We start from the raw sequence: 23,074 nt of genomic DNA on the forward strand, positions 1-23,074 counted from the left end.
ACAATGTCCTTTAAAAGCAAATGTACATCCCAGCCGTTAAACACATTTGATGGACGTAAAACACATTTGATGGACGAAGTACAGAAATATGCGTTATTGTTGTGTCGGCACAGCGGCACTAATTTGGTTTATCTTTACAGCTGTTGGAGGCGAGGATGACTGTCTTGACGAGGGACGAAATGGACCTATGGGAGGACGTAACTCTGGACCTGATGTCCGATGAAGGGAAGACTCGACCTGGACCCCAGATATGCGCTGACGCACCACAGAAGGCTTCGTGTCGGCACACCGTCGCCAAGACTACCACCACCGGTGTATGACTCTGAGGCTGCAAAGAGACATTTCCGCCAGTATTAAAGCCGTGTAAAAAAAAAAAAAATGTCCCAGTGATGTGTCACTGTTATTGCTGCTGCTGTTTTTTTCTTCTCGTTGGTTTTCTTCTCAGATGTAATGTCTGTTTGTCTTTGTAAATAAAGCTTTGGTTTTCAATTCCTGACTAAGGTCTTCAATGCTCGATTTGTCTAAAGCAACTGCCTTTCTATTAGGCCTACTATGATTATGATTATTTAAATGATTAATAAGAAGTTCATTAATTTCATATATAACCATTATTAGTATATTATTATAATATTATTATACATAAATTATTAATTTCGTTTTTATGAGGCAATAGCTGTGAATGGGAGGGGCTACGATTTTGTCAGTTGAAAGTGACCAATAGGGAAGAATCTCTTTCCCCAATCACAAGACAGTTTCATTTTAAATCTTGGTCATTTTCAACGAATGGCTGTATTGTGTGTGAGGCTACACTCAATATGCTAATAAGAGTCTTTCGCACCTCTGTCGGCGGGAGGTGAGAAGTACCACATCGCCCCCCCTCCCCTCTTGGTTCCTTCCTGGGAAATTCCGATGATTTGCGGCAGACGGATATTTCGGGGGAATGTCCGTGATCAACCATGAATGCTGATCATTCGCAGGTGTATCACAGCGTTTACGGGCCCGATAATCTTGGTTTTCGTGCAGTGCCAGTCGAGCAATCCCCGTCATCATTGAGCAGAATTTTGCCCGATGTTCTCTGCAGTATTATCCCTCTATATGCCCGCATCCCCGTCATCTTCAAGCAGAATTTTGCCCGATGTTCTTTGCAGTATTATCCCTCTATATGCCAGCATCAATTAGAATTCCATACAGTGCCCAGGAACAGCAAATTGTGAAAGAAGATTTCCTGCGTAAAATAGGGTTCCCAATGTATTCTCCTCCAGATTGTGCACACTCAAACAGCCTAGGAAGCCCACTTCAATACAGCACATGCCCGTGCGTGGTCGGTAGTGGAGCGCACCAAAGCCATGGTGCTGCTGCCGTAGATGCGGCTTCATGGTGCTTCGGAGACGTGTCTACTACATTTCACATACTTTGCTTTTGCCATTACGCCAGCAGACAGGCTTTCTAACGATGTTTTGGCCCGCATCTGCGCTTTCATCAGCAGAACGTCAGTAGTATCCTCTAACAACGCCAATGCAGCCATATCTCCTACTGAAAACTAAGCCACTTTTAGTCTTTTTATAGGCTATAAGTTTGAGCGAAATGTTTTACACTTGTGAAATTAAAACGGAATACCTATAAGATGTGAATCTCATTCATGTGTAAATTATTCTAATAGTTTATTTGATTTTATTGAGCGAAACATTAATTTGGCCTTTCACCATTAGCCCAAATGGTGACGGTGGTGCTGACGTTGATGAAACTGCGTGCCGGAGAGTCCTGAATTCCTGCAGTACTCCAGTATTGCCGCAAGGAAATGTACTTACACGAACTGAAACCAGACGTAGAGATACGTCCTTTTCTACGTCTAAGACGTTTTTTATAAATCTGTACTTAGACGTGGATTTGATCGCACGCACAGTCTAAGATCAGTTCTGTGCGTAAGTACGTTTTATAAATGAGGCCCTTTGTATAAATGAGGCCCATTATGACATCTCTCTCTCTCTCTATCTCTTTCTCTTTCTCTCTCTCGCTCTCTCACTCACAGGCACACACGCAAACCCACACACATGCGCTTAAGACATATTCATCCCCTCAATTCTTGTTTTTTCGATTCCCATTCATCCTTTATCTGATGCCCAATCACATTTCAAACCCTGTCACATTAAATAATGATGGTGCTGAAGCTGCACAAGAATCAAAAAGAGATTAAAACTTGTTAGGAATAGTAGCCTTGCACCCATTATTTCTAATTTTCATATTATTTGATAGGGCAGCACCTACAGCTCAGTGCGATATGTCTTATTATGTTTGTCAAATGAAGTGGGTTTCAAAATGTAGTAAAAGATAATGTAAGTCAGTGCACGTTTCCATTTGCTGTGTTATGTGACTTTCATTTTTACTCTCCTAATCAAGAGAGGACTTGTGAACAGCTGTTGTTTCAAAACTAGCTTATCAGGGCAATCGGACCAGAAACACCTAATTCAAACACAACAAATTTGATTTAATTTGAACTCAACCTTAGTTGCAGTATACCCCAAGCGAATCAGGAGTTAATCTACCCTCTTCCAGTAAATAAAGATCTTATTCTATTTATAACATTTTATGCTAATTCCAAGCGTTTCCACTCTTTACTATCCAAATGGTCAAATTAGAGTTAAAAAGTTGGAAACTCCGCTATCCTCACATTTTCTCATCTTTCCTTTGGTCCCCACCTCACCTGACCATTATTAAACCCCTGATTGGCTGAGGCCTGTGTGCACAGGTGGGGGTGAGTGGATGTGTACCAGATTTTGATGGTTTGAGGAGTCAGGAGTGGGAGCATATGAGGGATTCCCTCTGGTTGAGGAATACTGAGATAAAGGAATTTGATGAGTCTTATTGAGAGTTGTTAATTTGTCAGTACAGCTTTGTCTTAAGCAGAGAGGGATTGTGCATTTTATTGTTGTTTTAGATTAGATAAGAGCATCTTAAGATACCAGTCCCGCGAAATCTCACATCATGGGGTGTGGTCGTGAACACACCACACAAACACGCTTTGCTGGTGAAACATGGCTGGTGAAACGTGGCTGGAGAAACATGGCTGGTGAAACGTGGCTGGAGAAACATGGCTGGTGAAACATGGCTGGTGAAACGTGGCTTCCTGTGTCGTTGGGGAGTTGTGTGACAGTGAGTCAGTTAGTGAGGGAGAAGTGGATGCCAGCATAAATACCAGGGACTCACCTGAGAAGGTGAAAAGCTCCCGAGCACTTAGACCGGTCTTCACCCAGCACAGGTAGAAAAATTATTCTAATAATCTGATTTTTTTTGTTTAACTTGTTGATTGATTTACAGAAACATACAATTGTATGTGTTATATATACAGCCGCGGAAAAAAATTAAGAGACCACTTCAAAATTATCAGTTTCTCTGGTTTTACTATTTATTGGTATGGGTTAAAGTAAAATGTACATTTTTGTTTTATTCTATAACCTACTGGCAACATTCTTACCAAGTTTCAAATAAAAATATTGTCATTTAGATCATTTATTTGCAGAAAAATGACAATTGGTCAAAATAGCAAAAAAGATGCAGTGTCTTCAGATCTCGAATAATGCAAAGAAAACAAGCTCATATTCATTTTTAAACTACACAATACTAATGCTTTAACTTAGGAAGAGTTCAGAAATCAATATTTGGTGGAATAACCTTGATTTAAAATCACAACTTTCATGTGTCTTGGCATGCTCTCCACCAGTCTTTCACATTGCCGTTGGGTGACTTTATGCTACTCCTGGCGCAAGAATTCAAGCAGCTCGGCTTCTTTTCATGGCTTGTGACCATCCATCTTCCTCTTGATCACATTTCAGAGGTTTTTTATGGGATTCAGGTCTCGAAATTGGGCTGGCCATGACAGGGTCCTGATCTGGTGGTACTCCATCCACACCTTTACTGGCCTGGCTTGCCGCCAGGAGTAGCATAAAGTTACCCAACGGCAATGTGAAAGACTGGTGAAGAGCATGCCAAGACACATGAAAGTTGTGATTTTAAATCAAGGTTATTCCACCAAATATTGATTTCTGAACTCTTCCTAAGTTAAAGCATTAGTATTGTGTAGTTTAAAAATGAATATGAGCTTGTTTTCTTTGCATTATTCGAGATCTGAAGACACTGCATCTTTTTTGCTATTTTGACCAATTGTCATTTTTCTGCAAATAAATGATCTAAATGACAATATTTTTATTTGAAATTTGGTAGGAATGTTGCCAGTAGGTTATAGAATAAAACAAAAATGTACATTTTACTTTAACCCATACCAATAAATAGTAAAACCAGAGAAACTGATAATTTTGAAGTGGTCTCTTAATTTTTTCCGCGGCTGTATATGTCTGTATTTAAATAAGTATAATTCTAATTGTGTCATATTGGAAGTGTGATAGCAAGTGATTCACATTTCTAACCAATCTTTGATATGGTACTGATCAAACATGTACTAAACAAACTTTACCTGAATCCTTTCATTTGGGCCTTGGGTGAAACCCCTTACCTCAGAACATGAGCTTTGTTTAAATAGCATAGCCAGCACTCCCTGAGAGAAGAACAGAAACATCTCAAATGTTCTAATGACAGCTGAACCAGAAAATTGACCTGAAACCACCTTTGCTGATAACATGGCAATACATGCTCCTAGACAGACAAACAGCTCTATTCACTCTTCTATAGTATGTGCTTTACAAGTCTCCATTTATCTGAAAGCCACAGCTGTTTTGAGTTTGCCTCATTGCCTTTATCAGTAACCAGCGAATCAAATGCCAGCAAATGGCCTGTAGTACCAGTTGCTTGTTAGCTTGTTTACTTGTATTTTATCTCAGTGGATTTGAATGGGAGAGAGTTGATCTTTGCTGTCACTGTTTTGTGTCTGAAGCAGCAATCTTAAGTCAAATGAGTATTTATAAAGAATACAGAACATCAAGTAGTATTTAATAAGAATAAAAAAAATGTTTCCATGGTAAAGTTTTGTGTGTTGGAAAGGGTGAATGAGGTGTAGTGGGGAAGTGTGTGTGTGAGAGAGAGAGAACAAGAGGAAAAGGCAATAATTAAAAGAAAGGTCAATCCTTTTCTCTGCCCAGGAACTCTTTGTTCATCATGTTCTCTTCAGTGACGGCCCACGCATCTCTGCTCTGGTTGACACTCCTCTTCTGCCCGCTCACCGAAACCTTCAAGCCACTAATCTCTCGTGGGGATGACTCTCTCACACACCGTGACATCACCCAGAGGGCCATCTACCGCAAGACTGGCCAAGTGTGCCATGCAATGGCCACAGCACAAGGCCAGAACTGGACCTTGCCTGTAAGTGACCTGGACCTCATGTGACACACTCCTTACACACCGGTCACACGTACTTGTTGGAATGCGTTGATGCGACAGGGTTAACGGATCCCCATTCACTTTGAATGGGGTGTCGTCATCCTTTGCCGAACTGAATTGTGGCTCCGTTCAGTTTCGGCAAAAGGATGACGTCACCCCATTCAAAGTGAATGGGGATCCGTTAACCCTGTCGCATCAACGCATTGGAACACGTACGTGTGACAGGTGTGTTAGAGAGAGATAGAGTGAGGGATGCGCTGGAAGTTCAGCCCACATTCCCAGATCAACACGGCTATCACTTTAATATACACTGATTTAAAAACAAAAACACTAAGCTCTGTAACAGGGGACATTCAAAAACAAAAGATATTAAAGTGGCAAACCTTTATCAGTATCACTGAGTCAGATCAGTGTGATGAAACATGGTAGACCTTGTAGCCCAGGGGTGTCAAACTCATTTCAGTTAAGGGGCCACATACTGCCCACTGTAATCTCAAGTGGGCCGGACCAGTAAAATCATAGCATAATAACGCATATAATGACAATATTTCTCTATGTTTAAATCATTGGTGAAGGTTTTTGGATGATAAACCCTGTTTTAAGGTCTTTCTAATATATCACAAACATAAAGACATCAGCCCAGTTAGCCCACTGTTTATGGCTCTCCTCGGCATATTCCCTCGCCTTGCAACGCGTTTGACGTCTGCAGAGGAGCAGACATCGCATTTACGCTGTTTTTAAAGCCATTACAGGACCATTTCAAAAAGTGACAAAACGTTGGTACTCATAAACTTCCATATTCTTAACAGACATTCTGATTTACAACCCTTGACATTTATTAAGAAAACAAGTGCAATTTCATATTGCAAAAGAGACTGCAATATGCAGTGGAAGGATGTATCCAAAACATTAACCTGTTGTACCAGCAGGGCGTTTTTTCACAATTTCCACCCATTTTGCTCTGTTGTCTCTCTCACATTTAAAACTTGAATATCTCTGGTTCTATACATTGCATAATAACCATTCATTGCTTAAATTAAAGAAGACACTCGGGCCATCAACTGCAATTAGTTAAAGTGTTTATTATGTCATTTTAGTTTACATTTCAGAGCAGTAAAAGTAAGAATTGTCAGGGAAAAACACAACAACCTTTTTTTTTTTTTTTTTTTTTCCAGTATAGAACTGGGTTTTGAATGTCAGAGGAAACCAAAACCTTTATTTCCTGATTCACCAACATCTTGACAGTGTGTGTAAAAAATTTGAGGAAGATAGACAAAAGTTTACAAGTGCTACCCATCAGTTTCCACATGGTGTCTTTTTAGCCGTCTCCAAGTGTCTCATAACCTCTCCAAAGTCACCAAATACAAAAGTCACTGAATATCCAGCATTCAAACTTTTTTCTTGCCATCTGTACTACAGCAAACCAATTTGAATTAATTTCAATGTAAACATTTGAATTGTACTGTATTTTCTTGTAAAAAATATACATGATGGCCTTTGGGCTATCCAAAACCTACCCAAATCCACTTAGAAGTAGGCTACATCATCACAAATGTTTTTTGTGGTTTTGTACTTATTTGAAGTGAAGCCTGTCCTGGTGTTTGTTCCAGTGGTCTCAGTCTTTCATAAAATAAAATCAAAATGAAAAACCTTCAAGCTGGAGGCCTTGATGGTCCTGGCAGGTCAAAGAGCTGAGGGGTGTTGGGAGAGGACAGGTGTGTCTTTTGCAGGGACATCTCTGGGGGAACAAAATCAATTGGCAAATGTTATACAAGCAACCCAGCGAAAATAAAACAATAGATTACTGAGTAAGCATAACTGTACATCTCAAAAACAACTTTGTAAAATAACAAAACACAATATGCAACTAAACATAAGATATATGCAACATGGTGACTAGATCTTGATATTATGGGGTGGGGTTAGGTGCTAATTGCGTAGTTGTCTGTGAGACAAAAGAGAATATATATCTTGATGTCTTGGTTACAGAGTCTGATAATACATACTAATGATAATTCTCTAGGGTTGATGGGATGAGATCAGGGAACAAAGGGTGAATACGGGGGTTTTGATAGCAGGAATTAGGTTGGTTTATCGAGGTGCGAATGGGTCAGGTGCGTGTCCGTAAATCAAAGTTAATTTACAATAGTATATTTTGCTCCATCAGCCGTATGAGCATTTCTTACTATGTAAACAACACTATTAGTTCGATTATATTACTACTATTATAACAATATTACTATGTAAACAGCAAACAAATAAGACCAGGAAAACGTGCTATACAAAATAACCTATTCGTGATGACGGTTGCATCCACCCACATAACATAAGTAGCTTAGCCTGCTTGCTAGCATTCCTGCTTTTTAGTCAGATACTACTTGGTAATAATCTCGTGGAAACATACCGAAATGCATGCTCTTAGTAGTTAATGCAGATATGTACTAACATGTCAAGGACACCGTCAATGCGATATTCCCAATCCAACTCCTCGTGGGATTGCCCCATCTGAGTTATCATCGGCCAATTCAAAGTGTCCTTCGCCGTCATAAAACAGGAACTCTAAAGCATGTTAGGTGCTATATTTCTTCATTTTTGAATGAAGGAAAAGACAATAATGCAATAGAGGATATAAACTAATCTAAACTATAGGACTAGAATATAAATTAGATCTGAACTCGCACGAAACTCTTACTTCAGCTGCCTTGTTGTGTACGCTGTCGCTGTGGTGATGACGGACTCAATGACCTGCGTCATTGCGCACAGTCATAAATCTTGATTTGTCGGTTACGCATTATCCAATCAGACCTTTACATTACATTGGGCTCGGCGTGCTGAGGCCTTGAGATGGAGGTGGTGTCCTCATGCCAGGGCAGGACTGCAGGTGCTTTATCCATGAAGTTTTGCTGCCAGTAATGGTTGAGCACACACTGTGGTAGTGTGGAGATCTTGTGTTGGCACAGTTGTGTTGGCACCTATAGATTTTGTAGCCTTCCAAAAAGGAACAGAAAAGTAAATTAGAAAATATTAACTGTTAGTATTCCTTGTTCACTACATCACAAGCTAATTGATATGTTATGAGTTTGATAAAAGTATAAAGAACATAGAATATAAAACATTAGTGACATGCATTTAACTTTCAATTACCATTGTGAGATATGGCTGCTCTGTCATGTGTTTGAACATGTGCAACCATGGCTGGGTAATCGCCAACTTTTCTTCAAACTTGGCACCCGTAAGAATCTCCCAACCGCACTGGCTGCATCAGAGATCCATGTTTGCAAACAGTTGGATGGATCTGAAAAGACAAAAAGTAATTTCTGCTGCACAAACAATTCAACCAGATTTACAGTTTAAGTCAGCTCTTAGGCATCCGATTTGTAATTAACTAAACCAACCCTATAGATAAATGCAAGTGTATACAATGTAAGCGCAGGTGTGACATAGATGCTGTAACATGGCTCACACAAACAGACAGATCTTCCTCAGGCATCTTTGATCTAATCAAGTCCTTTGCAAGCAGTGTGCAGATCCTTTCCCGCTCCTACTAGTTAGCGGCTAACCATATAGCCATGGGATGACAACTTCAAATCGGTAACACGGCGAAATGATGATAATCAAATCAATACAAACCAGTGAGAGTATATTGCGACAAAACAAACACGGCATCAAACGCGGTACCTAACAATTAAATAGGTAACATGAAAAGCAACAACTGTTAAGCTTAAGCAATATCAACATAAAGGAAAAGTTAGCAGAGACAACCCAAAAACGCAGCCAATTTGTGGTTGGATTGACGACACATTATTACGCTGTGAGTGTACATGAAAATTTAAAGTAGAACTACACCAAGAACAATGACAGTATACGATCTCTGACTGATAATGCAGTCCACTTACCAAATCAATCGAGGCAATCATCATTATGCTGTCTAACTGCTATTGACCAGTTCGTTAAATCTCCGGACTAGTTTCGACAAGAGAAGAGATCCGCAAATGTCAAATAGATTATGGCTCTGCACGAGGCTATGTGTGACGCCAGACGCCGTCGTGAATCAGACCAATCAGGGCCGACTAAATACACGCCCTCCTTACAATACACGCCTCCTCAAAATATACGCCCCCGTCTTGCAGGACGCAGTCGGACCCTACTCAAGTTCGCTGGCTAGCTGCTAGCTGCAAGCAGCTTCATTAACTGTTAGTTATGGTTCTCAGTGTAATGTTAGTTTAACAGTGCGGCCCCCAGTGGACGGATTAGGTATTGCAGCGACTTTTTTTTGCAATTTATGTCTTTCTTTTCACACTTAGCAAAGTCATCCGACGGGCCGAGCTGGACACCCTGGTGGGCCTGATCAGGCCCGCGGGCCGTATGTTTGACACCCCTGTTGTAGCCTTTGGTGAAAATCTAGTTTGACAAGTTATTGAGACCATGTAGGAGGCTTCTGTAGTGTTACATTTCATGAAGCTTAGAGAGACTGCATTAGCCATACAGATTATATTCTAACTATGTTCTTATGATCTCTAGTCATTCATTAAAACTGCCCTCTCTTATCAACCCCGTCTCTCAGATTGATGATAATCTGACGGCATACACCCTGTCGCGGGCATGCTCCCCAGGGGCGTCCTCCCTCTTGGCCCCGGCCTTCCAGTCAGTTGTGATACTTATTTACCTCAGCAATGCGGCTGTGGACGTTCTTGCGGCTTTGAGCGCTCCGCACCACTTCGACGACGAGACATTCGCTGAAGGGCGAGACCTGGTGGCCCAGGGTGCCGCTGCCGTCAAGGCTGCCGTGAACCGCCGGGACTTCCTCTCTGCCAGAATCAGCTTGGGTTTTGCCTGTCACACACTGCAGGTGAATGCTTGCGTCCATAATAAGTGTGTGTGTTCTTGAGTGGTTGCTGTGGATGAGGTAGAGCTGTTGTCACACAGACTGGTTGGTTGTTGGAGAGTTTCAGTTGTTTTGCCCTGGATTCTCCTAGCTTCATGATGTGCTGTTTGGAGACATTTTGAAAATCATGAACTAAACAACAAGTCAGTTTGGTTTCACTCTAGGTACTGACTTGTTCTATTGTATAGAAACATTAAATGTCGTACATTTACTGCGCACCTTAATGTTTGGATTATTTTTGTGTTCTTGTGTTTACAAGTGGAATTGTGTGGTGTGCAGGCTATAGCTCCTGTCAGAGTCATTGGCAGTGCATAGTCAATTCTCAGACTTGCTCCATTTGTAAGGTTGTCATCTGCATAATAGGATGTTCATAAATTCAAATACATTACTCAGAAAGGCGCAAATATTGGACTCAATGTATGACGTTACATGTACATTTGGCTAGGCTACACCAACTTCGGGATTACAAACAAATACAAATATTAGTTCACCAAACACCCCTTCTTCATAAGATGCAGGTGTTGGTCAATAGAACATACCTTGAGTGTTGACATTCAGCAGGCACACCCATGGCTTGTCCTGTCAGTCAGCACTGCTGACAGTAAAAGCTCACTCTTCCCAAACACTAATGTTGCCATGGAAACAGATGGACAGAGCCTCTTTCACCTCCTTCCTTTGGTCTCCAACAGACAGATGGACACCTTCTCACTTTAACATTAACACTAAGGACAATCAACATCTCTTTTTTTGCACAGGACTTCTACAGCCACAGTAACTGGATAGAGATAGGAAACACGGTACCATTCTCCACTTTGATCAGGCCAGACACGCCTTTGGATAATCTGGCAGGTGTGTGTGTGTGTGTGTGTGTGTGTGTGGGGGGGGTGGGGGGGGTTTAGATAAACATTACACAATGCTATTCCTTACACCCACTCTCTTTCTCTCATCTAAGCTCAAACACACTGCACAATATTTCTTTTCCCCAGGTCCTGATAGAGCCACCTGCAAAAACTGTAAAGGAGGAGACTGCAGTGATAACCTCCTACCTGAGATCCTACAGGAGGAGAAACTCACATCAGGCTACTTCAGCCTCGTATCTCCTGTCAAGCCACCAGGTTGCCATGTTCACATATATTCCCTAAGACACATATCAGTGCTTAGACTCCCCCTATAACAATCACTGCAGAACTCTGGGAAATGTAGTTCTAAGGGGTTACACATCACATCAGCCCTGAGCCAATGGCACGACTGATTTCATTGTTTTTTTTTCTTTCCTGCTCATTTGTTCATGAATGCTCTACTGAAGCTCATACCCCATCAGAGACATCAACATAGCATTAATGTGTGCCCAACTCACTGCAGGAAAGTGCAGCCATGGTGGTTTTTCTGACAGGACCAGTAAACAGGATCCAGTTGGTGGGATTAACAAGGATGACACCACAGCGAGCCATGGGCACCTGCACCTGCGAGCAGCACAGGTGGCCATCAACGCCACCATGGAGCTCCTGGAGGACATCAGACTGACCACAGGGGACAAAGACTTCCTGCGGTAATACAGGCTGACTGATTATTAGTATTTATTAGAGTATTTGACCTCTTTGCAGGAAGTCAGAACATTCGGACAGGTTAACAGCTGTTTGTGCATTAAAAACCTCTCTCTCTCTCTCTCTCTCTCTCTCTCTCTCTCTCTCTCTCTCTCTCTCTCTCTCTCTCTCTCTCCCCTCCTCTCTGTCTTTTGTCCCTCAGGTTAGTGGGAATGTCACAGTCATCGGTGCTTTGTTTCGTGGTTGACACCACAGGCAGCATGTCTGACGACATCACCGAGGCAAAGCGGGTCTCATTCTCCATCATCGATCTCAAACGTGGCACCCAGGAGGAGCCCTCAGAGTACATCCTGGTCCCATTCAATGACCCAGGTCAAGCCAGCAGGGGGCGCCAGTCATCTAACATTAGGGAAGATGGATGACCTCAGCAGTGAAATCATTCATTTTCATTATCATTGTTTATTCAGGGAGAATTGACTGAGCACAGGGCTCTTTTGCAGCAATGCCCTGACTGAAGCTACAGAAAACAGAAGAACAATAAATAAATAAACCAAAACAAAACAGACAAAATAAACGTAACACAATAAAAAACTCAGAAATGAAGTATATAAAAAATGAAGTATATAAAAAATGCACAGATCTTGTCGTTACACGTGTTCATTGACTGCTGGTGTCTCTGTTTGTGATTGTACAGACATCGGGCCACTGATCAGGACATCTGATGCCGATATTTTCAAGCAGCATATCAACAAGCTCAGTGCCTCGGGTGGAGGGGATATTCCTGAAATGAGCTTATCAGGACTACTGGTATGTATGTATGTATGTATGAGCTAAAACTGTAACCTTCCTGTTATGCTTCGGCCGGCTCGTGTCCGAAACAATAACGTTTGGAGGCAGACAACAACGGTTTTCTACAAAAGTAACGCGTATTTATTAAATCCATACAAAATAACAACTCAATGGCGACGTGTCTAGGGGTAACGTCCAATGCTGCATGCCAGCTCGAGAGAGAGAGATAGAGACAGGTGTTCACTGGTCCTTTATACTGCACACCTCCCCAGGTGTGGATAATTAGTCCATCATGACGCTCGTCATCCCCATGGTTGCCTGCAGGCCACGCACGGCCACTGCAATGCCTGCAGGGGAGCAGGGGGTCGTAACACTTCCCTTAAATCAATTAATATTATTATCTAGTGACTCAATCCACGACATTGTTTGCCCAGTGTTTCAACAGTGGTTTTATGTGTTCACATTAAGTTAAATCATATTATGCAAAGATCACGTTAGCTATACATTTTTTTTTCTCATCCATTTTTTATTTCCATATCGCAGATATACAATCAACAACATCAGGAAACGTGTTATATAGATACAGATATACACAATCCCCCCAGAAAAAAAAGAGCAATAAGGGTCAGGGGCAAATCCCATCAGATGTCTTATTCTTGGCGTTACATATGCCCTATGGCAGAATTTCAAATGTATATATCTATGATTTGGATTTTTTGAGGCACCAGAGACGTTGTCCCAAATGGTTTCCCAGTCTAATTCTTGTCCCAAATCTGTTATGTCTCTATCCCAGGATTTCATTCCTGGTGTGGGTGTATATTTTTGGGAGTTGAATCTATCATAGAGGTATGATACTATTTGCTTTGGAGAATGTTGTAGCCAGCTTAAGATGGGATGCTCCTTTAACTCTGACCCCCAAGGAACCCTGTAGGCCTTACAGGCTGATCTTATTCTAAAAGAAAAGAAAAGAGAATGTTTATCAATATTGTATTGAGATATCAACTCTTGAAAATTAAGTATTGTATCAGCCCTATTGCAGTCCTGCAGTGTGTTGATGCCCCTAGCCCCCCAGTGTTTGTTAATGAAAGGTTTTCCCCCAGATAAAAGGTGATTGTTATTCCATAATGGGGATGATTTGCACCATATGTTTTTGAAGTTTATACATTTTTCTGCTGCCCTGAACACCTGAATCATATATGTCAAAATTGGACCATAGTGCAAAGCACGTTAGAGGGAAGTCTTTTAATCTAATAGGTGCTATTAATTCTTCTTCTATATTTTTCCATGCGGAATCATAGCCCTCATCTATCCAGTATCTGAAACTTCTTAATACAAACGCCCAGTGGTATAACTTGAAATTAGGACAGGCCATTCCCCCATTGATTTTATCAACCTGAAGAGCTGACCATTTTAACTGTGGTTGTTTACCATTCCACACATAACCTCTTAGTAAGGCCTCCAATTTTTTCCAATATCCCACTGGAGGTGCAAGTGGGATCATTGAGCTAACAAAATTAATGCGGGGAAAAATTTTCATTTTTATGACTGAAATACGGGCAGGTACAGAGCTTGGCAAGTGTTTCCATCTATGTATATCCTCCTCTATTTTTTCCAGAATTGTTGAATAATTTAGTTTTGCCACAGACATAGGGGAAGTATTTATTCTAACACCCAGGTATAGGACCTCATTTATGACCTTAATCTTGGCTGGGAGAGATATCTTATCTTTATCTGTATTAATAAGAAAAAGGGCGGATTTTGAAAGATTGACCTTATACCCTGACAGATATCCAAAACGATCCAGTGTTGTTAAGACGCATGGCAGCGATTGCTGGACATTTGCCAAATAAACCAATGTATCATCAGCATAAAGTGATATAGAATGTGATGTTGAACCAATTGTAATAGGGGACATCGTGAGAGTGTTTCTGATCAAGTGTGCCAGGGGTTCTATGGATAAGGTAAAAAGTAAAGGAGACAGGGGGTCCCCCTGTCTTGTACCCCGTTTTATGTCAAATAACTCTAACATACCTCCCCCGACACACACTCGGGCTGAAGGATTGGCATATAGTGTTTGAATCATTTTCAAGAATTTATCACCAAATTTGAATTCTTTGATGGTCTTCCAAAGAAATGGCCACTCCAGGCGATCAAATGCCTTTTCAGCATCTAGAAAAAGCAGGCCACTGTCAGGTGGTAATTTATGAGATGCACTTAGTATGTGTAATAACCGACGGATATTATCACAGGCCAAGCGCCCCTTGATGAAACCAGTTTGATCTGGGGTAATAATTTCCCCTATTACTCTCTCAAGTCTTCTGGACAGAACTTTGGAAAATATTTTGAGATCAGCATTTATCAAAGATATTGGGCGGTGATTTGCACACTCCAAGGGGTCCCTACCGGGTTTAGGAATGACTGTGATCGGGACTGTGTTTAAGTCACTGTGAAAGGCACCCTTTTCAATAGCATAATTTAAAGTGTCCAACCATATTGGTCCAAGAATGTCCCATAGTTCAAGATATAGTTCAACCGGTATCCCGTCTAAGCCAGGAGTACGGCCCCTATTTGTAGCTTTTACTGCATTTAGTAGTTCCTCTAATGTAATGGCCGAATCTAGATCCTCGCTGTCCTCTGCTGTCAATGACGGAAGCTCTAGTCCACCAAAGAAGCTGTAAAAGTCATTTTCTGAAGGTGTTGGTCCACCTGTATATAGGTCTTGATCAGCGGCGCCGGAATGATTTCAGTGGTGGGGGGGCCAAATGCGCGTGCATGTGTCACTCTCCTTAATTTTTGCTATATCAATCGCGCGCATGCAGGCAGCCAGGCGCTAAGCAGTTTGACAACATTTTCATGAACGCAACCTACATCTACTCAGCTCTGCTACTCATCCTATAAATACATGTTCCTTATGCGGCACAAATTAAAACAGGCTTTCCAATGGTATAATATGTATTGCCCAGAGGCATTGATACAAAAAGAAACAATCTACCAAACACACATTTCCTTACTTTTTGTCCGATGTTTATCTATACCGCGAAATAGGCTAGTCTTTGTATTGTAAGGCACTCGCTAAAGTCCAAATCTCTCGCCATCTCAAGAGAGCATTCAGTCTCCCTCTCCTGAATATGGGAACAGTCAGGTCCCCCTGTTTAGCGGTCTTCGCCATAGACATGATTAGGTCAGTTATTACTGACTATAGGTCTCTCACCATGGTACTGAAAATTAAGCCAAACACTTAAAGACAGCGTGGAAACGACGCCATAGGTAATTTTGCCCACGGCATAGTAGAAATTAGACGACCTGCAAGAGCACCACAACAAATAAAAAACTGGTGATGGCGCACCCAAATTAACAAACTCCAAACTGCACACCAAAAGACCAAAGACACAATAAAAACTAAAAGGCAATACCCGATCACTTAAATAGATAAAAATGTGCTTACTTACATCATAGCTGAATTTTCCTGGACACATTTCGCCAGTTAATTGTCTTCCATGTTAGCGAAGCAAACAGCCAGCAGGGCTCACAGTAGGCTACATTTAGTTGGGGTGAGTAGCATAGCCATGTCTATATAACGTTTGACATTTGAGTCTAGACTCTCAGGGAAAATGTCCAATGTCAGTCGGATACTCAAGGAGAGTCGATACGATTGGCATGGCATCTACCTCGCTCTCTTCCATATTTTCATCTACCTCGCTCTCTTCCATATTTTCACCCTCTCCATTGATGTTTGGGCTGGTGTTAGCCAGCGAGCTGCTGCTACCATCTATTGCCTCATATGATCTCTCTTGCGCCCGCTCAATTTCGACCTCCCCCTTAGGAATCCTTTGGAAAAAAAATCAGATTTTTGGCAACTTATTCCTGTCTTTGTCCAATTTTTCTTTTTGTTTTCGTTTTTGAGATCCACTTTTGTGTTTGTATTTCGAATTCGACTCTTAAACTTTTAGTTGTTTAATGGTTGCCTAAGCTACGCAATACACGTTCAATATCATATCCCACAATCCCCAGTCACAATTTTAAAATAAATACACCAAAATACATCGTTGGTAGCTTCGAAAAATATTGAATGATCCCTAAAATATAAAAAAGTTGTCAATATTACTTCAAATATGTTTGTGTAATTACTTTATATAGCATGCTATTATTTGGATGGATACTCTTCCAGGGTCACCATGGTAAAGAAGTGTAAGACTTTAATGACTTTATATACATCCCGATTTGTCTCTGATGTAGGCATGTATTTTCAGAATAATACAAAACTGTTTATGTTCATCCGTAATGTTTTCAATCTCAATGAAGGGACCCTGGCAGGGGACATGATATTGCCGACGTGAGTGGAACATTTCGAAGACCGAAGCGCCCGCATACCCTGCTTACCGATAGTTACGCCACTGGGCCTGGCACTTCTAATGGCCCCCCCCACTATGAGTATCTTCAGGTTAGCAGAAATTTAATGTCAATAGAATGGCTTAGGAATGACGTGTGCAACCAATACAAAAAAAAAAAAAAAAAATCCCGAAAAGTGGGGGGGCCATTGGCCCCGCGGCCTCTATGGTTCCGGCGCCAATGGTCTTGATAGAAATCTTTAAAAGTCTCAATTACTTCTTCTGTTGATGTCACCACACCCTTCCTAGCACATCTGATAGCTGGTATCGCTCTTTTCGCTTACTGCTGCTTGAGTGTCAATGCCAGCAAATGACTTGGCCTGCTGCCCTCTGCGTAATACTTATGCTTTGTTATGTGTATCATATATTCTGCCCTTCGTCTTAGTAAATCATTTAATTCTGCCTGTTTTGTTTTAAGATGATTTTCTGTTGTTAAATTGTAGTTTTCCTTAAGGTCATTCTCCAAGAGCCTATATTCTTCCTCTAGGGTGCTTATTTTTTGTAATCTACTATTATGTAGATAGGAGCTGAACCGTATTGCATTATTCTGTATGAACCCCTTGATAGATGCCCAAACCACCGTCATATCTGAAACACTATCTTTGTTGAAATTTATAAATTCCTCTAGGCCTGATTTTAATTGTGTTATAAAATGCTCGTTTTTTAACAAGGAAGCATTAAACCTCCACCTACTGAACCTATTCTTTATTCCTCCATAATGAAAAGTGGACATTACTGGGTTGTGATCAGATAGGTGCCTGGGTAAGAATTCTATAGCTACTAGGTGTGAGAGATTGGATGAAACAAGTATGTAGTCTATTCGTGAGAAGGTCTACGTTAGCTATCATGAATTAAGAAAATTTGTCTCCAGTTTTGACAGTTGTCAGGAATGATTGTATGCTTCAGCATGAGTAAACAGCAGGGTTCCGTTGTCGTCCTATGACCAGCTGGCACTCACTGCAGCTCCCGCTTCCTCTGACATCTTTGTCTTCACCGACGCTCCTGCCAAAGATGCTGAGCTGAAGAGCACTGTGACTGCACTGACTGAGAGCACCAAGTCAAAGGTGAATTTGGTGGGATCAACCAAAAAGCAAGGTGTCTCTGTGACACTGTCTGTGTTCATGTCTGTAGGCTTTTTGTCTGTTTTTTATGTCAACTAGCTGTATATGCTTTTTTTTATATTCAAAACGTTTGCAAAGTAGATGTTGCTTGTTAATCTGAGCCTGCATATCTTGGTAGTGTTTACATACTCTGTTCAGAACTGTGTAGATACTTTTCGTGTGTAATATGTCCCATATTCTGTTCAGAACTGTGTAGATACTTTTCGTGTGTTATACATCTCATGTTTTTGCATTCTATTTAAAAGCACTTATCTTGTCCCATAGGTCACCTTCATGCTAACTGACTCTTCCCGCTCAGCACGTCGCCGTCAGGGCTCTGGGAGCCCTCCGTCAAATCGCTTGGCTGAGGCGGATGCTCAGCTCTACCGGGACCTAGCACAGGCTTCAGGGGGCCAGGCCATAGAGGTCTCCAAGTCCTCACTGCCTCAGGCCACTGTGATCATAGAGGACTCCTCAACCCCTGCTCTGGTACCCGATAGGTTTCGGCATTGATTAGGGATGGAGGGATAATTTTGTGGTTTAAAGACTGCTTTAAAAGTTTTCAAGACTGCTTTTTTTTTGCTTTTAGATTTTTTAATCTGGTACCCAATAGGTTTTCACATCGATTAGGGATGGGGGGATAATTTTGTGTTTTAAAGACTGGTTAGCTTGGCTTTCTGTGCTGGTAATAAGATATCATCCTGCCCCCCTCAGGTGACCCTGCTCCAGGCCGTGAGGACCCCGGTGAGGGCTGAAAACTTCTCCTTCCTGCTGGACGAGTTGGTGTCCAATGTGATGCTGTACATCACAGGGTCCTCACCTGCGTTTACTCTCTACAGTCCCACAGGTTTGAGGGGTGACCATCACTCATGTCTGTGTACATATTAGATATTTAAACAGATATTAGATATTTTCTTTACATTTAGATGTCGACCCTCCATTCTGTTTCATATGGCAGAGATGGATCTTCCTTTTATGAAGGCATTATGAAACTGTAATGCAGTAGTTCTATTTTACACCTAACGGGCCTGCCGGCTTGCGCGGTAAAACCACTACAGATGATCCAGAATGCGGCGGCGCGTCTGGTGTTCAACCAACCAAAGAGGGCACATGTCACCCCGCTACTCACTGAGCTCCACTGGCTGCCGGTAGCTGCTCGCATCAAGTTCAAGTCACTTATGCTTGCCTACAAAATGCTTACTGGTTTTGCTCCCACCTACCTAAATGCTCTTGTAAGGGCAAATGTTATACCCAGGACTCTGGCACTGCCCCCGGTGCAAGCACGGCAATCCAGACTATTCTCAGTTGTAGTTCAACGTTGGTGGAACGACCTGCCTAGCACTACCAGAGCAGGGGCGTCCCTCTCTACCTTCAAGAAGCTTTTGAAGACCCAATTCTTCAGAGAGCACCTCCCTTCCTAACTGGCACCTTGGCTTGACTTGCACTTAAGCAGTGACAGTCCCACACTTCTTTTTCTTTGCTTTCTATGTCGTTTTCTATTTTTTGAAAAAATAAGCAGTATTTATTGTTACACCAGGTTTAATTGCTCTTAGCTTGATTGTTCTCTCCCTTGTACGTCGCTTTGGACAAAAGCGTCTGCTAAATGACTAAATGTTAATGTACTCCAACTTTTTATTCCAATCCATTTCAGGCGAGGCACAGAGTCATGAGTTGTCAGAGGGACCTCTGGGTACGATTCAGAGGGTGGGAAACCTACAGCGTATGCAAGTCAATACCCACAATCGCACAGGACTGTGGGAAATCACCATCAACTCCACAGCAACATTTACTGTCAAAGTCAGAGGTGAGCAGTTCTCAACATTTTGTGCAGAGAAATATGATGGAACATAAAACCTACAATCTACTAACTACTATCTGTAACTTCATACTGTGTGTTCCTCGATGTGTTGTGTTTGTGTTTCTGTGCAGGTCAAAGTTCAATCAACTTCTTGTTCAACTTTGTGGAGGCCTTTGGCAGAGCACATGGAGATTTAAACCTTAAACAGAGTCGTCCATCCGCTGGTATGTTCAAAGCACTCCAACTGTGCTTGCTTATAAGGTGTGAATGCAATGTGTAAATTACTGATATTTGGATGTAGGGGACCGGAAGCATCACCAGTTTGATTCCATCTTTTGGAAGATGTTTTAGCTTGTTTGTGACCACTGAATAATCAATTGTCTTTCCAAAACAGGGAAGAGCGCTTCCCTCTTGATGTCAGTAACAGGAAGTGAGTCATTGAGGGTGACTGAGGTGGCTCTGGTGCCTGTCTCTGGATCTGGGGCTGTAAAGGGAACCGTGGAGGCATTGGGAGGTGAGGACTTCCTGGTAACGGTCGACGAACTGCCAGTGGGAAACTTCATCATCCATCTGAGGGGGGAAACCAGTGGAGCCTCCCGGTCCTCCCCCATCCTCTTCCATAGGCAGTCCTCTACACAGCTCAGGGCCTCCAGGGTGGCTGTGACGGTGAGCTAACAGTGTTTTAACTTCTAATTCCTCCTTAAAGTCAGAATCTTTTGCATGTGTCATGTTTGAGATGTTGTATGAATATGGCAATTTCAATGTGGAACTATGCAGCCGAAGATAAGTTCAAATTTTCTACATTTTACCTCCAGATTGTCTTTTTCTTCCTATTTTGTGACTGTAACCCCAGATGCATGTTATTTACTCCTGAGGAGCTAGATACTTCATAGCCCATGTTCATATCAATGTTTATTAATATGTTAATATCATATTTTATAGATGAGGCAATCAAAATGCATTAAGGTTTGAGAGGATACTGGCAGAGCCATGACAACTGACGACACTAAAACTGTATTCTTATGATGCCTCCTCATCACAGGCCTCATTAAACGGCACTTTGGAACCTGGAGCGGCCATAACTGTGCCCTTCACAGTGGAAACCAATACCACAGCAGGTAGCTATACCATCAGAGTGAGGAACGACCGCGGCTTCAGCGTGTCTTTCCCCAGCAGTGTGACTCTGGAGGCTGGAGGCCGTGCTGAGGGCACAGTGACTCTCACAGCTCCGCCAGACACCCCTTCAGGCACCGACGTCACGCTGACCATCGAGGCAGAAGCTCCTGGAGCCACCGACTCCAACTATGTTGTCATTAGCTTTGTGTGAAAGCAACTGTATTTCGACTTCATCAGATACCACTTACAAATTAGAATGAATAAACTGCTAAGTAGCATTTGGTGTTTTCTTCAATGGTCATGAAGGGTCAGTGTCCTGAAGACAAATTTAAGGAACATAGAAAACCATGAAAAGGGAAGCTAAGTACATCAGAACAGGAAATCACATGCACTCACATATTAGTTTTCTGCATATTGGGTGGGTTTTTTTGGGTCATAGCGGTTTATGCTGAATTCTGCGCTATAACAGTAGTCAAGGACTGCATTCTAAACTGAGTCTAAGTAATTGCTTTACATTTCCATTTATAGCATAGCATTCTACGGTTACTAACGCAATGCATGCCAGCAGATTCAGAGATGAACAGAATATATTGTTAGTTACACATTTCAAAAAAGATTATAAAGTCCACAGCAATTGCCTTCCTTGTAAATAAACAATTGCATCGGAGATCAAGTGTGTATTTGGAACCAGATTCATAAAAACAGGCATCCAAAAGACATCCTAAAAATACTGCAGGCATTACAACCCTACCCCTACCTGTCTGAATCAAGCAATTGGTTATTTTCTAACAGCACTATTGTTTAGTTATAGGTTCCTGGGTGGAATTATTGGGTTAATTGCGGATTTCCGTCTTGGAAACAACATGATGAAGCAAAAGTCAATATGTCCGATCATTGTATGGGGAATGGAGAGAGACAATTAACTGCTAGGCAGAGACATTTTTTTCAGATAATGTTAGATAGAGTTATTCTTTGTTTTGTGTTTAGTTCTCCATTTTCTGCAGTCAAGGTTGAAACAACTAGAGAGACAAACAACTCAACCAGTTGAGACCTGAGGTTAGTGCGTTCAGGCATGGACAAACATAGGCTACTAAAGTTTATGCTACTCTTGATATTGATGGTGATGTGTATGCAACTATAGGTGATGGCCATCACCCTAAATCTGCAGGTAAGCATACACACGCGCACAAACACACGCACCCACTCACACACACACAGCTTAAAGGTCAATGTAGTAGAACATATGTAATATGGGTTATTCACTGTATTATTATTACGAAACATTTTCACCCCCATTCCACAATGGTTTTTCATCACCGAATGGCACACGTGATATATATTTGGAAACGTATTTTTGCCAAGAAATAAAAATGCTTCTAGACATTATAATTAAGTCTGAAGTTCATGAGGCAATGACACAGTTTATAACAGTTCATTCTATGGTGTGTGTTCTTCGGTTTTCAGCTTATTTATTGGATGTTTGCACATATGTGTACAATTTTAAACAAATGCATTTTGAAACACTTCACACAAAGAATTTTCAGGAAGCACAGCAATATCAGGGAAGAGGACAGCACATTGTCTGGACAATTACTTTTTTTAACCTGATCAAAACTGATGACGGAGTAATAGACTCTGCTGACAACTTTAATTCCATACACGTTCTTGCATGGCCGTGCCTGGGAGAATATGATGACATTTAAAAAGAAGCTAATGAAAAAAGAAGTAAAAGCTGCACCCGTATTAGTAAGGAGGGTGCTGTGGTGACAGCGTAATAGAGTAAGGTCACCACACCACAGGCAAATAAAATGATAGGAATAGCTGTGGTTATGTCCACTGGTTACCTCAGCATTTCTATGTGGCTTGTATAAAACTGTTCTTTGAAACGATTTGATGTTCATACAAATATATCTTTAAAATGATCATGACCGCCGCCAATTGATGATGTTGCCTGTTCAGTCTACAGTCTAACAGAACCTGCAGAATCATTTTTATTGAATGCGTTTAGAGTACAGAAATGACTTGATATATGCCATGAACTTGTTAGTAACAGAAATCCCTCCACCCACTAAATGTAAAACTAAACCCCACCTCAGTTTTGACAGAAATGTGGTTTAGTATCAGTG

At 41.6% G+C, this 23,074-nt stretch overlaps 1 protein-coding gene and 1 long non-coding RNA gene across 3 annotated transcripts; one reads left to right on the forward strand and one right to left on the reverse strand.

Annotated features, from left to right (window-relative positions):
* Nucleotides 1–5,106: 5,106 nt before the first annotated feature.
* LOC308362084 (von Willebrand factor A domain-containing protein 7-like) lies at nucleotides 5,107–21,159 on the forward strand (the record flags this gene model as incomplete). Its single annotated transcript, XM_080834579.1, has 14 exons — nucleotides 5,107–5,310; nucleotides 9,893–10,177; nucleotides 10,969–11,062; nucleotides 11,200–11,328; nucleotides 11,576–11,762; nucleotides 11,960–12,129; nucleotides 12,452–12,564; nucleotides 17,882–17,998; nucleotides 18,320–18,523; nucleotides 18,749–18,881; nucleotides 19,686–19,838; nucleotides 19,964–20,056; nucleotides 20,227–20,498; nucleotides 20,875–21,159. The coding sequence occupies 14 exons, from the start codon at nucleotides 5,107–5,109 to the stop codon at nucleotides 21,157–21,159; spliced, it is 2,439 nt and encodes an 812-aa protein (XP_080690705.1).
* On the reverse strand, nucleotides 6,647–9,328 carry LOC308361489. Of its 2 annotated transcripts, none has more exons than XR_013968551.1 (4): nucleotides 9,225–9,328; nucleotides 8,473–8,623; nucleotides 8,145–8,316; nucleotides 6,647–7,066 (listed from the first exon to the last, which is right to left on the reverse strand). It is a non-coding gene; the product is annotated as an uncharacterized lncRNA (long non-coding RNA). The 2 variants fall into 2 exon arrangements; XR_013968552.1 differs by having other exon boundaries at nucleotides 8,134–8,316.
* Nucleotides 21,160–23,074: the final 1,915 nt, after the last annotated feature.

Source organism: Sprattus sprattus, assembly GCF_963457725.1.
Source record: "Sprattus sprattus genome assembly, chromosome: 3".
Classification (NCBI taxonomy): Eukaryota; Metazoa; Chordata; class Actinopteri; order Clupeiformes; family Clupeidae; genus Sprattus; species Sprattus sprattus.